At 44.7% G+C, this 13,926-nt stretch overlaps 1 protein-coding gene across 1 annotated transcript in view; it reads right to left on the bottom strand.

The window, feature by feature from the left end:
- LOC133541142 (CD9 antigen-like) overlaps positions 1 to 13,926 on the bottom strand; it is a 42,593-nt gene that overhangs the window by 15,118 nt on the left and 13,549 nt on the right. The window contains exon 4 of the mRNA XM_061884251.1: positions 6,051 to 6,148. Coding sequence (XP_061740235.1) covers positions 6,051 to 6,148 — 98 coding nt within the window. The remainder of the gene's footprint in view (positions 1 to 6,050; positions 6,149 to 13,926) is intronic.

Consider the following 13,926-nt stretch of genomic DNA (forward strand, 5'->3'; position numbering starts at 1 on the left):
GACCTCACAGGGAAATGGATAGTGTCTTCGCAGAGAGTCGAAAATAAGGCACTTTAAAGCTTTATTTAGGGATATTCCGAGACCCGTAAAATTTTGAAAAAAACTTCAAAAAATACAACAAGCCACTGGGAACTGATTATTATTGTTTTTAACCCTTTTGAAATTGTGATAAGGTACCCCTTTAACACAGGGCCCGGAGGCCACGTGGCCTTATAGAAATAAGATGTAACGGAAAAAACAAAGCACAATTGAGCATGAAGGAACAAGGTAAAGAAAAGTTGACACTAATTACACAGTACTTTCTCTTGAAATATCTGCATACCTTTGTATTTTATGTGTGTGTGTGTACGGGTATACACGCGTCTGTGTACAGGTGTGGACACGCGTGTGTATGGGTGTATGCGCGCGCGCGCGCGTGTGTTTGTGTGTACGGGTGTGGGCGCGTGTGTGTGTGTGTGTGTGTTTATGTGTGTGTCTGTCTGTCTGTACGGGTGTGGACGCGTTTGTGTACAGGTGTGGACGCGTGTATGTGCGCGTGTGTGTGTGTGTGTGTCTGTATGTGTGCGCACACGTGTGTGTGTCTGTACGAGTGTGGACACGTGTGCGTACGGGTGTATGCGCGCGCTTGAGAGTGAGTGTGTGTGTGTGTGTGTGTGTGTGTGTGTCTGTACGAAGTGGACGCACGCGCGTGTGTGTGTGCGTGTATACGGTTGTGGACGCGTGTATGTGCGTATGTGTGTGTGTGTACGGTGTGGACGCGCATGTGTACGGGTGTAGGCACGCAAATGTGTGTGTGTAAGGGTATAGACGCGTGCGCGCGTGTGAGTGTGTACGGGTAAAAACGCGCGCGCGTGTGTGATTGTGTGTATGTGTGTGCACACGTGTGTGTACGGGTGTGTGTACAGGTGTATGCGCGTGTGTGACTGTGTGTCTGTACGAGTGTGGACACGTGTGCGTACGGGTGTATGTGCGCGCTTGAGAGTGAGCGTGTGTGTGTGTGTCTGTCTGTACGAAGTGGACGCGCGTGTGTGTGTGCGTGTATACGGTTGTGGACGCGTGTGTGTGTGTGTACGGGTGTGGGTGTAAGGGTATAGACCCGTGCGCGCGTGTGTGTGTGTGTGTGTTTATGTGTGTGTCTGTCTGTCTGTACGGGTGTGGACGCGTTTGTGTACAGGTGTGGACGCGTGTATGTGCGCGTGTGTGTGTGTGTCTGTATGTGTGCGCACGCGTGTGTTTACAGGTGTATGCGCCTGTGTGTGTCTGTACGAGTGTGGACACGTGTGCGTACGGGTGTATGCGCGCGCTTGAGAGTGTGTGTGTGTGTCTGTCTGTACAAAGTGGGCGCGCGCGCGTGTTTGTGTGCGTGTATACAGTTGTGGACGCGTGTATGTGCGCGTGTGTGTGTGTACGGGTGTGGACATGCATGTGTACGGGTGTAGGCGCGCAAATGTGTGTGTGTAAGGGTATAGACGCGTGCGCCCGTGTGAGTGTGTACGGGTAAAAACGCGCGCGCGTGTGTGATTGTGTGTATGTGTGTGCACACGTGTGTGTACGGGTGTATGCGCGTGTGTGAGTGTGTGTCTGTACGAGTGTGGACACACTTGAGAGTGTGTGTGTGTGTGTGTGTGTGTGTCTGTCTGTCTGTCTGTCTGTCTGTCTGTCTGTCTGTCTGTCTGTCTGTCTGTCTGTCTGTCTGTCTGTCTGTCTGTCTGTCTGTCTGTCTGTCTGTCTGTCTGTCTGTCTGTCTGTCTGTACGAAGTGGACGCGCGTGAGTGTGTGCGTGTATACGGTTGTGGACGCGCGTGAGTGTGTGCGTGTATACGGTTGTGGACGCGTGTATGTGTGCGTGTGTGTGTGTGTACGGGTGTGGACGTGCATGTGTACGGGTGTAGGCGCGCAAAGGTGTGTGTGTGTAAGGGTATAGACGCGTGCGCGCGTGTGAGTGTGTGTGTGTGTACGGGTGTATGCGCATGCGTGCGTGTGTCTGTACGGGTGTGTGTGTGTGTGTGTGTCTGTCTGTACGGGTGTGGACACGTGTGCGTACGAGTGTATGCGCGCGCATGCGTGTGTCTGTACGGGTGTGTGTACAAGTGTATGCGTGTGTCTGTACAGGTGTGGACACGTGTGCGTACGAGTGTATGCGCGCGTGTGTGTGTGGAAGCATGTGTGTACGGTGTATGCGCGTGTGTGTGTGTGTGTATACGGTTGTGGACGGGTGTATGCGCGTGTGTGTGTGTACGGGTGTGGACGTGCATGTGTACGGGTGTAGGCGCGCGCATACATGTGTGTGTGTAAGGGTATAGACGCGCGTGTGTGTGTACGGGTGTATGCGCGCATTTGTGTGTGTGTGTCTGTACGGGTGTGTGTACAGGTGTGTGTGGGTGTGTGTCTGTACGAGTGTGGACACGTGTGCGTACGAGTGTATGCGCGCGCGTGAGTGTGTGTGGATGCGTGTGTGTACGGTGTATGCAGGCGTGTGTGTGTGTGTGTGTGTGTGTGTGTGTGTATACGGTTGTGGACGGGTGTATATGGGCGTGTGTGTGTGTGTACGGGTGTGGACGTGCATATGTACGGGTGTAGGCGCGCGCATATGTGTGTGTGTAAGGGTATAAACGTGCGCGTGTGTACGGGTGTATGCGCGCATTTGTGTGTGTGTGTCTGTACGGGTGTGTATGTGTGTGTGTGTCTGTACGAGTGTGGACACGTGTGCGTACGAGTGTATGCGCGCGCGTGAGTGTGTGTGAACGCGTGTGTGTACGGTGTATGCGTGCGTGTGTGTGTGTGTGTGTATACGGTTGTGGACGGGTGTATGTGCGCACGTGTGTGTGTGTACGGTGTGGACGCGCATGTGTACGGGTGTAGGCACGCAAATGTGTGTGTAAGGGTATAGACGCGTGCGCGCGTGTGTGTGTACGGGTAAAAACGCGCGCGCGTGTGTGATTGTGTGTATGTGTGTGCACACGTGTGTGTACGGGTGTGTGTACAGGTGTATGCGCGTGTGTGAGTGTGTGTCTGTACGAGTGTGGACACGTGTGCGTACGGGTGTATGCGCGCGCTTGAGAGTGAGCGTGTGTGTGTGTGTGTCTGTCTGTCTGTCTGTACGAAGTGGACGCGCGTGTGTGTGTGCGTGTATACGGTTGTGGACGCGCATGTGTACGGGTGTAGGCGCGCAAATGTGTGTGTGTGTGTAATGGTATAGACCCGTGCGCGCGTGTGTGTGTCTGTGTGTGTACGGGTGTGGGCGCGTGCGTGTGTGTGTGTGTGTGTGTGTGTGTGTGTGTGTTTATGTGTGTGTCTGTCTGTCTGTACGGGTGTGGACGAGTTTGTGTACAGGTGTGGACGCGTGTATGTGCGCGTGTGTGTGTGTGTCTGTATGTGTGCGCACGCGTGTGTTTACAGGTGTATGCGCCTGTGTGTGTCTGTACGAGTGTATGCGCGCATTTGTGTGTGTGTGTGTGTCTGTACGGGTGTGTGTACAGGTGTGTGTACAGGTGTGTGTACAGGTGTGTGTGTGTGTGTGTGTCTGTACGGGTGTGGACACGTGTGCGTACGAGTGTATGCGCGCGCGGGAGTGTGTGTGTGGACGCGCGTGTGTATGCGTGCGTGCGTGTGTGTGTGTGTGTGTGTGTGTGTGTGTGTGTGTGTGTGTGTGTGTGTGTGTGTGTGTGTGTGTGTGTGTGTGTGTGTGTGTGTGTGTGTGTGTGTACGGTTGTGGACGGGTGTATGTGCGCGTGTGTGTACGGGTGTGGACGTGCATGTGTACGGGTATAGGCGCGCGCATATATGTGTGTGTAAGGGTATAGACGTGCGCGTGTGTGTGTGTACGGGTGTATGCGCGCATTTGTGTGTGTGTGTCTGTACGGGTGTGTGTGTGTGTGTCTGTACGGGTGTGGACACGTGTGCGTACGAGTGTATGCGCGCGCGTGAGTGAGTGTGTGTGTGTGTGGACGCGTGTGTGTACGGTGTATGCGTGCGTGTGTGTGTGTGTGTGTGTACGGGTGTAGGCGCGCGCATATGTGTGTGTGTAAGGGTATAGACGTGCGCGTGTGTGTGTGTACGGGTGTATGCGCGCATTTGTGTGTGTGTGTCTGTACGGGTGTGTGTACAGGTGTATGCGTGTGTGTGTCTGTACGGGTGTGGACACGTGTGCGTACGAGTGTATGCGCGCGCGTGTGTGTGTGTGTGTGGACGCGTGTGTGTACGGTGTATGCGTGTGTGTGTGTGTGTGTGTGTGTGTGTGTGTGTGTGTGTGTGTGTGTGTGTGTGTGTGTGTGTGTGTGTATACGGTTGTGGACGGGTGTATGTGTGCGTGTACGGGTGTAGGCGCGCGCATATGTGTGTGTGTAAGGGTATAGATGCGCGTGCGCGCGTGTGTGTGTGTGTGTGTGTATGGGTGTATGCGCGCATTTGTGTGTGTGTGTGTGTCTGTACGAGTGTGGACGCGTGTGTGTCTGTATGGGTGTATGCGCGCGCGCGTGTGTGTCTGTACGGGTGTGGACGCATGTGTGTACGGGTGCATGCTCGCGTGTGTGTGTGTGTGTGTGTGTGTGTGTGTGTGTGTGTGTGTGTGTGTGTGTGTGTGTGTGTGTGTGTACGGATATACACGCTCGCTCAAATTAATGGGGAAATCGTCGTTTTCTCGGTCCGAATCGCTCTCTCTGCTGGTGGCCATGATTGTAAACAATGTTCAGATGTGAGGAGCTCCACAACCCGTGCCGTCACGCGCATATCGTCTGCTACTTCCGGTACAGGCAAGGCTTTTTTATCAGCACCAAAAGTTGTGAACTTTATCATCGATGTTCTCTACTAAATCCTTTCAGCAAAAATATGGCAATATCGCAAAATGATCAAGTATGACATAAAATGGACCTGCTATCCCCGTTTGAATAAGAAAATCTCATTTCAGTAGGCCTTTAAGTATAAATGAGTTAGATGAGTGAGTTTAATTGAGTGGTTGGTTGAGTGAGTGAGTGAGTGAGTGAGTGAGTGAGTGAGTGAGTGAGTGAGTGAGTGAGTGAGTGAGTGAGTGAGTGAGTGAGTGAGTGAGTGAGTGAGTGAGTGAGTTGGTGTCTATAAGTGAGTTTGAGTGACTTTAGACAAGTGGATTTGAGTTTAAGTGAGTGAGTGAGTTTCAGTGAGTCTGTTTAAGTGAATTTGAGTTTGAGCAAGTGAATTGGGTAAATTTCAAGTGAATGAGGGAGTTTGATGATTGAGTGAATTTAATGAGTGAGTGGGTTTAAGTGAGAGTGTTTAAGCAAGTGTGTTTGAATTTGTGTGTTTATGAGTGAGTGTGTTTGTTTGAGTGAGTGTGTTTGAGTTGGTGAGTTTGAGTTAAAGTGTTTTTAATTGAGTGTGTTTTAGTAAGTGAATTGGGTAAGTTTAAAGCGAGTGAGGGAATTTGATGATTGAGTGAATTTGATGAATGAGTGAGTTTGAATGGATTTAAGTAAGTGTTTGAGTGAGTTAATTTGAATTTGAGTAAGTGAGTGAGTGTGACTGGGTTAAAGTGAGTGTGTTTAAGTGGGTTTAATGGAGCGTTTGAGTGAGTGAGTGAATTTAAGTATAAGTGAGTTAGATGAGTGAGTTTAATTGAGTGGTTGGTTGAGTTTGAGTGAGTGAGTTGGTGTCCATAAGTGAGTTTGAGTAAACAAGTGGATTTGAGTTTAAGTGAGTGAGTGAATTTCAGTGAGTGTGTTTGAAGTAAGTGAATTTGTGTAAGTGAATTGGGTCAATTTAAAGTGAATGAGGGAATTTGATGATTGAGTGAGTGTGTTTGAATGGGTTTAAGTCCGAGTGTTTAAGCGAGTGTGTTTGAGTGAGTTTGATTGTGAATGAGTGAGTGGGTGATGGTGGGGGAATAAGTCAGTGAGTTTAAGTGAGTTAGTTGAGTGTGTCTGTTAAATTCAGTGCGCGAGTTGAATTGCATGTGTTTATTGAGTATGTTTAAGTTTGAGTGTTTTTAAGGTAATTTCAGTGTGTAAATTTGAGTTTAAGTGAGTGAGTGACAATAAGTGAGTGAGTTTTTAGTATAGTTGGGGGAACATTCTCACCACTTGAAGAGCACATCTTTTCTCGCCGCAGGCGCCATAATCTCCGAACATCGTCACGACCAGCAGCACAGTACCCAGCACTATCAGCACGGTCACACCTTTACATGAAACACTACAATGTCAGTCTTCACACCAACACATGAAACACTACAATGTCAGTCTTCACACCAACACATGAAACACTACAATGTCAGTCTTCACACCAACACATGAAACACTACAAAGTCAGTCTTCACACCAACACATGAAACACTAGAATGTCAGTCTTCACACCAACACATGAAACACTACAAAGTCAGTCTTCACACCAACACATGAAACACTACAATGTCAGTCTTCACGCCAACACATGAAACACTACAATGTCAGTCTTCACACCAACAGATGAAACACTACAAAGTCAGTCTTCACACCAACACATGAAACACTACAATGTCAGTCTTCACGCCAACACATGAAACATTACAATGTCAGTCTTCACACCAACACATGAAACACTAAAATGTCAGTCTTCACACCAACACATGAAACACTACAATGTCAGTCTTCACACCAACACATGAAACACTACAATGTCAGTCTTCACACCAACAGGTGAAACACTACAAAGTCAGTCTTCACACCAACACATGAAACACTACAATGTCAGACTTCACACAACACATGAAACACTACAATGTCAGTCTTCACACCAACACATGAAACACTACAATGTCAGTCTTCACACCAACACATGAAACACTACAATGTCAGTCTTCACACAACACATGAAACACTACAATGTCAGTCTTCACACCAACACATGAAACACTACAATGTCAGTCTTCACACCAACACATGAAACACTACAATGTCAGTCTTCACACCAACAGATGAAACACTACAAAGTCAGTCTTCACACCAACACATGAAACACTACAATGTCAGACTTCACACAAACACATGAAACACTACAATGTCAGTCTTCACACCAACACATGAAACACTACAATGTCAGTCTTCACACCAACACATGAAACACTACAATGTCAGTCTTCACACCAACACATGAAACACTACAATGTCAGTCTTCACACCAACAGATGAAACACTACAAAGTCAGTCTTCACACCAACACATGAAACACTACAATGTCAGACTTCACACAAACACATGAAACACTACAATGTCAGTCTTCACACCAACACATGAAACACTACAATGTCAGTCTTCACACCAACACATGAAACACTACAATGTCAGTCTTCACACAACACATGAAACACTACAATGTCAGTCTTCACACCAACACATGAAACACTACAATGTCAGTCTTCACACCAACACATGAAACACTACAATGTCAGTCTTCACACCAACACATGAAACACTACAATGTCAGTCTTCACACAACACATGAAACACTACAATGTCAGTCTTCACACCAACACATGAAACACTACAATGTCAGTCTTCACACCAACACATGAAACACTACAATGTCAGTCTTCACACCAACACATGAAACACTACAATGTCAGTCTTCACACCAACACATGAAACACTACAATGTCAGTCTTCACACAACACATGAAACACTACAATGTCAGTCTTCACACCAACACATGAAACACTACAATGTCAGTCTTCACACCAACACATGAAACACTACAATGTCAGTCTTCACGCCAACACATGAAACACTACAATGTCAGTCTTCACACCAACACATGAAACACTACAATGTCAGTCTTCACACCAACAGATGAAACACTACAAAGTCAGTCTTCACACCAACACATGAAACACTACAATGTCAGACTTCACACAAACACATGAAACACTACAATGTCAGTCTTCACACCAACACATGAAACACTACAATGTCAGTCTTCACACCAACACATGAAACACTACAATGTCAGTCTTCACACAACACATGAAACACTACAATGTCAGTCTTCACACCAACACATGAAACACTACAATGTCAGTCTTCACACCAACACATGAAACACTACAATGTCAGTCTTCACACCAACACATGAAACAATACAATGTCAGTCTTCACACAACACATGAAACACTACAATATCAGTCTTCACACCAACACATGAAACACTACAATGTCAGTCTTCACACCAACACATGAAACACTACAATGTCAGTCTTCACACCAGCACATGAAACACTACAATGTCAGTCTTCACACCAACACATGAAACACTACAATGTCAGTCTTCACGCCAACACATGAAACACTACAATGTCAGTCTTCACACCAACAGATGAAACACTACAAAGTCAGTCTTCATACCAACACATGAAACATTACAATGTCAGTCTTCACACCAACACATGAAACACTACAATGTCAGTCTTCACGCCAACACATGAAACACTACAATGTCAGTCTTCACACCAACACATGAAACACTACAATGTCAGTCTTCACACCAACACATGAAACACTACAATGTCAGTCTTCACACCAACAGATGAAACACTACAAAGTCAGTCTTCACACCAACACATGAAACACTACAATGTCAGACTTCACACAAACACATGAAACACTACAATGTCAGTCTTCACACCAACACATGAAACACTACAATGTCAGTCTTCACACCAACACATGAAACACTACAATGTCAGTCTTCACACAACACATGAAACACTACAATGTCAGTCTTCACACCAACACATGAAACACTACAATGTCAGTCTTCACACCAACACATGAAACACTACAATGTCAGTCTTCACACCAACACATGAAACAATACAATGTCAGTCTTCACACAACACATGAAACACTACAATGTCAGTCTTCACACCAACACATGAAACACTACAATGTCAGTCTTCACACCAACACATGAAACACTACAATGTCAGTCTTCACACCAGCACATGAAACACTACAATGTCAGTCTTCACACCAACACATGAAACACTACAATGTCAGTCTTCACGCCAACACATGAAACACTACAATGTCAGTCTTCACACCAACAGATGAAACACTACAAAGTCAGTCTTCATACCAACACATGAAACACTACAATGTCAGTCTTCACACCAACACATGAAACACTACAATGTCAGTCTTCACGCCAACACATGAAACACTACAATGTCAGTCTTCACACCAACACATGAAACACTACAATGTCAGTCTTCACACCAACACATGAAACACTAGAATGTCAGTCTTCACACCAACACATGAAACACTACAATGTCAGTCTTCACACCAGCACATGAAACACTACAATGTCAGTCTTCACACCAACACATGAAACACTACAATGTCAGTCTTCACGCCAACACATGAAACACTACAATGTCAGTCTTCACACCAACAGATGAAACACTACAAAGTCAGTCTTCACACCAACACATGAAACACTACAATGTCAGTCTTCACGCCAACACATGAAACACTACAATGTCAGTCTTCACACCAACACATGAAACACTACAACATCAGTCTTCACACCAACACATGAAACACTACAAAGTCAGTCTTCACACCAACACATGAAACACTACAATGTCAGTCTTCACGCCAACACATGAAACACTACAATGTCAGTCTTCACACCAACAGATGAAACACTACAAAGTCAGTCTTCACACCAACACATGAAACACTACAATGTCAGTCTTCACGCCAACACATGAAACACTACAATGTCAGTCTTCACACCAACACATGAAACACTACAATGTCAGTCTTCACGCCAACACATGAAACACTACAATGTCAGTCTTCACACCAACACATGAAACACTACAATGTCAGTCTTCACACCAACAGATGAAACACTACAAAGTCAGTCTTCACACCAACACATGAAACACTACAATGTCAGACTTCACACAAACACATGAAACACTACAATGTCAGTCTTCACACCAACACATGAAACACTACAATGTCAGTCTTCACACCAACACATTAAACACTACAATGTCAGTCTTCACACAACACATGAAACACTACAATGTCAGTCTTCACACCAACACATGAAACACTACAATGTCAGTCTTCACACCAACACATGAAACACTACAATGTCAGTCTTCACACCAACACATGAAACACTACAATGTCAGTCTTCACACCAACACATGAAACACTACAAAGTCAGTCTTCACACCAACACATGAAACACTACAATGTCAGTCTTCACACCAACACATGAAACACTACAATGTCAGTCTTCACGCCAACACATGAAACACTACAATGTCAGTCTTCACACTAACACATGAAACACTACAATGTCAGTCTTGACACCAACACATGAAACACTACAATGTCAGTCTTCACGCCAACACATGAGACACTACAATGTCGGTCTTCACACTAACTCATGAAACACTACAATCTCAGTCTTCACACCAACACATGAAACACTACAATGTCAGTCTCCACACCAACACATGAAACACAACAATGTCAGTCTTCACACAACACATAAAACACTACAATGTCAGTCTTCACACCAACACATGAAACACTACAATGTCAGTCTTCACACCAACACATGAAACACTACAATGTCAGTCTTCACGCCAACACACTACAATGTCAGTCTTCACACTAACACATGAAACACTACAATGTCAGTCTTCACACCAACACATGAAACACTACAATGTCAGTCTTCACACCAACACATGAAACACTACAAAGTTAGTCTTCACACCAACACATGAAACACTACAATGTCAGACTTCCCACAAACACATGAAACACAACAATGTCAGTCTTCACACCAACACATGAAACACTACTCTGTCAGTCTTCACGCCGACACATGAAACACTACAATGTCAGTCTTCACACCAACACATGAAACACTACAACATCAGTCTTCACGCCGACACATGAAACACTACAATGTCAGTCTTCCCACCAACACATAAAACACTACAATGTCAGTATTCACGCCGACACATGAAACACTGCAATGTCAGTTTTCACACCAACACATGAAACACTACAACATCAGTCTTCACACCAACACATGAAACACTACAACATCAGTCTTCACACCAGCACATGAAACACTACAATGTCAGTCTTGACACCAACACATGAAACACTACAATGTCAGTCTCCACACCAACACATGAAACACAACAATGTCAGTCTTCACACAACACATAAAACACTACAATGTCAGTCTTCACACTAACTCATGAAACACTACAATGTCAGTCTTCACACTAACTCATGAAACACTACAATGTCAGTCTTCACACAACACATGAAACACTACAATGTCAGTCTCCACACCAACACATGAAACACAACAATGTCAGTCTTCACACAACACATAAAACACTACAATGTCAGTCTTCACACCAACACATGAAACACTACAATGTCAGTCTTCACACCAACACATGAAACACTACAATGTCAGTCTTCACGCCAACACACTACAATGTCAGTCTTCACACTAACATATGAAACACTACAATGTCAGTCTTCACACCAACACATGAAACACTACAATGTCAGTCTTCACACCAACACATGAAACACTACAAAGTTAGTCTTCACACCAACACATGAAACACTACAATGTCAGACTTCCCACAAACACATGAAACACAACAATGTCAGTCTTCACACCAACACATGAAACACTACAATGTCAGTCTTCACGCCGACACATGAAACACTACAATGTCAGTCTTCACACCAACACATGAAACACTACAACATCAGTCTTCACGCCGACACATGAAACACTACAATGTCAGTCTTCACACCAACACATGAAACACTACAATGTCAGTATTCACGCCGACACATGAAACACTGCAATGTCAGCTTTCACACCAACACATTAAACACTACAACATCAGTCTTCACACCAACACATGAAACACTACAACATCAGTCTTCACACCAGCACATGAAACACTACAATGTCAGTCTTCACACCAACACATGAAACACTACAATGTCAGTCTTCACACCAACACATGAAACACTACGTCAGTCTTCACACCAACACATGAAACACTACAACATCAGTCTTCACACCAACACATGAAAGACTACAATGTCAATCTTCACACTAACACATGAAACACTACAACATCAGTCTTCACGCCGACACATGAAAGACTACAATGTCAATCTTCACACCAACACATGAAACACTACAACATCAGTCTTCACACCAACACATGAAACACTACAATGTCAGTCTTCACACCAGCACATGAAAAACTACAATGTCAGTCTTCACACCAACACATGAAACACTACAATGTCAGTCTTCACACCAACACATGAAACACTACGTCAGTCTTCACACCAACACATGAAACACTACAACATCAGTCTTCACACCAACACATGAAAGACTACAATGTCAATCTTCACACTAACACATGAAACACTACAATGTCAGTCTTCACACCAACACATGAAACACTACAATGTCAGTTTTCACACCAACACATGAAACACTACAACATCAGTCTTCACACCAACACATGAAACACTACAATGTCAGTATTCACGCCGACACATGAAACACTACAATGTCAGTCTTCACGCCAACACATGAAACACGACAACATCAGTCTTCACACCAACACATGAAACACTACAATGTCAGTCTTCACACAACACATGAAACACTACAATGTCAGTCTTCACACCAACACATGAAACACTACAATGTCAGTCTTCACACCAACACATGAAACACTACAATGTCAGTCTTCACACCAACACATGAAACAATACAATGTCAGTCTTCACACAACACATGAAACACTACAATGTCAGTCTTCACACCAACACATGAAACACTACAATGTCAGTCTTCACACCAACACATGAAACACTACAATGTCAGTCTTCACACCAGCACATGAAACACTACAATGTCAGTCTTCACACCAACACATGAAACACTACAATGTCAGTCTTCACGCCAACACATGAAACACTACAATGTCAGTCTTCACACCAACAGATGAAACACTACAAAGTCAGTCTTCATACCAACACATGAAACACTACAATGTCAGTCTTCACACCAACACATGAAACACTACAATGTCAGTCTTCACGCCAACACATGAAACACTACAATGTCAGTCTTCACACCAACACATGAAACACTACAATGTCAGTCTTCACACCAACACATGAAACACTAGAATGTCAGTCTTCACACCAACACATGAAACACTACAATGGCAGTCTTCACACCAGCACATGAAACACTACAATGTCAGTCTTCACACCAACACATGAAACACTACAATGTCAGTCTTCACGCCAACACATGAAACACTACAATGTCAGTCTTCACACCAACAGATGAAACACTACAAAGTCAGTCTTCACACCAACACATGAAACACTACAATGTCAGTCTTCACGCCAACACATGAAACACTACAATGTCAGTCTTCACACCAACACATGAAACACTACAACATCAGTCTTCACACCAACACATGAAACACTACAAAGTCAGTCTTCACACCAACACATGAAACAATACAATGTCAGTCTTCACGCCAACACATGAAACACTACAATGTCAGTCTTCACACCAACAGATGAAACACTACAAAGTCAGTCTTCACACCAACACATGAAACACTACAATGTCAGTCTTCACGCCAACACATGAAACACTACAATGTCAGTCTTCACACCAACACATGAAACACTACAATGTCAGTCTTCACGCCAACACATGAAACACTACAATGTCAGTCTTCACACCAACACATGAAACACTACAATGTCAGTCTTCACACCAACAGATGAAACACTACAAAGTCAGTCTTCACACCAACACATGAAACACTACAATGTCAGACTTCACACAAACACATG

The sequence above is a fragment of the Nerophis ophidion genome, linkage group LG23 (genome assembly GCF_033978795.1).
Source record: "Nerophis ophidion isolate RoL-2023_Sa linkage group LG23, RoL_Noph_v1.0, whole genome shotgun sequence".
NCBI lineage: Eukaryota > Metazoa > Chordata > Actinopteri > Syngnathiformes > Syngnathidae > Nerophis > Nerophis ophidion.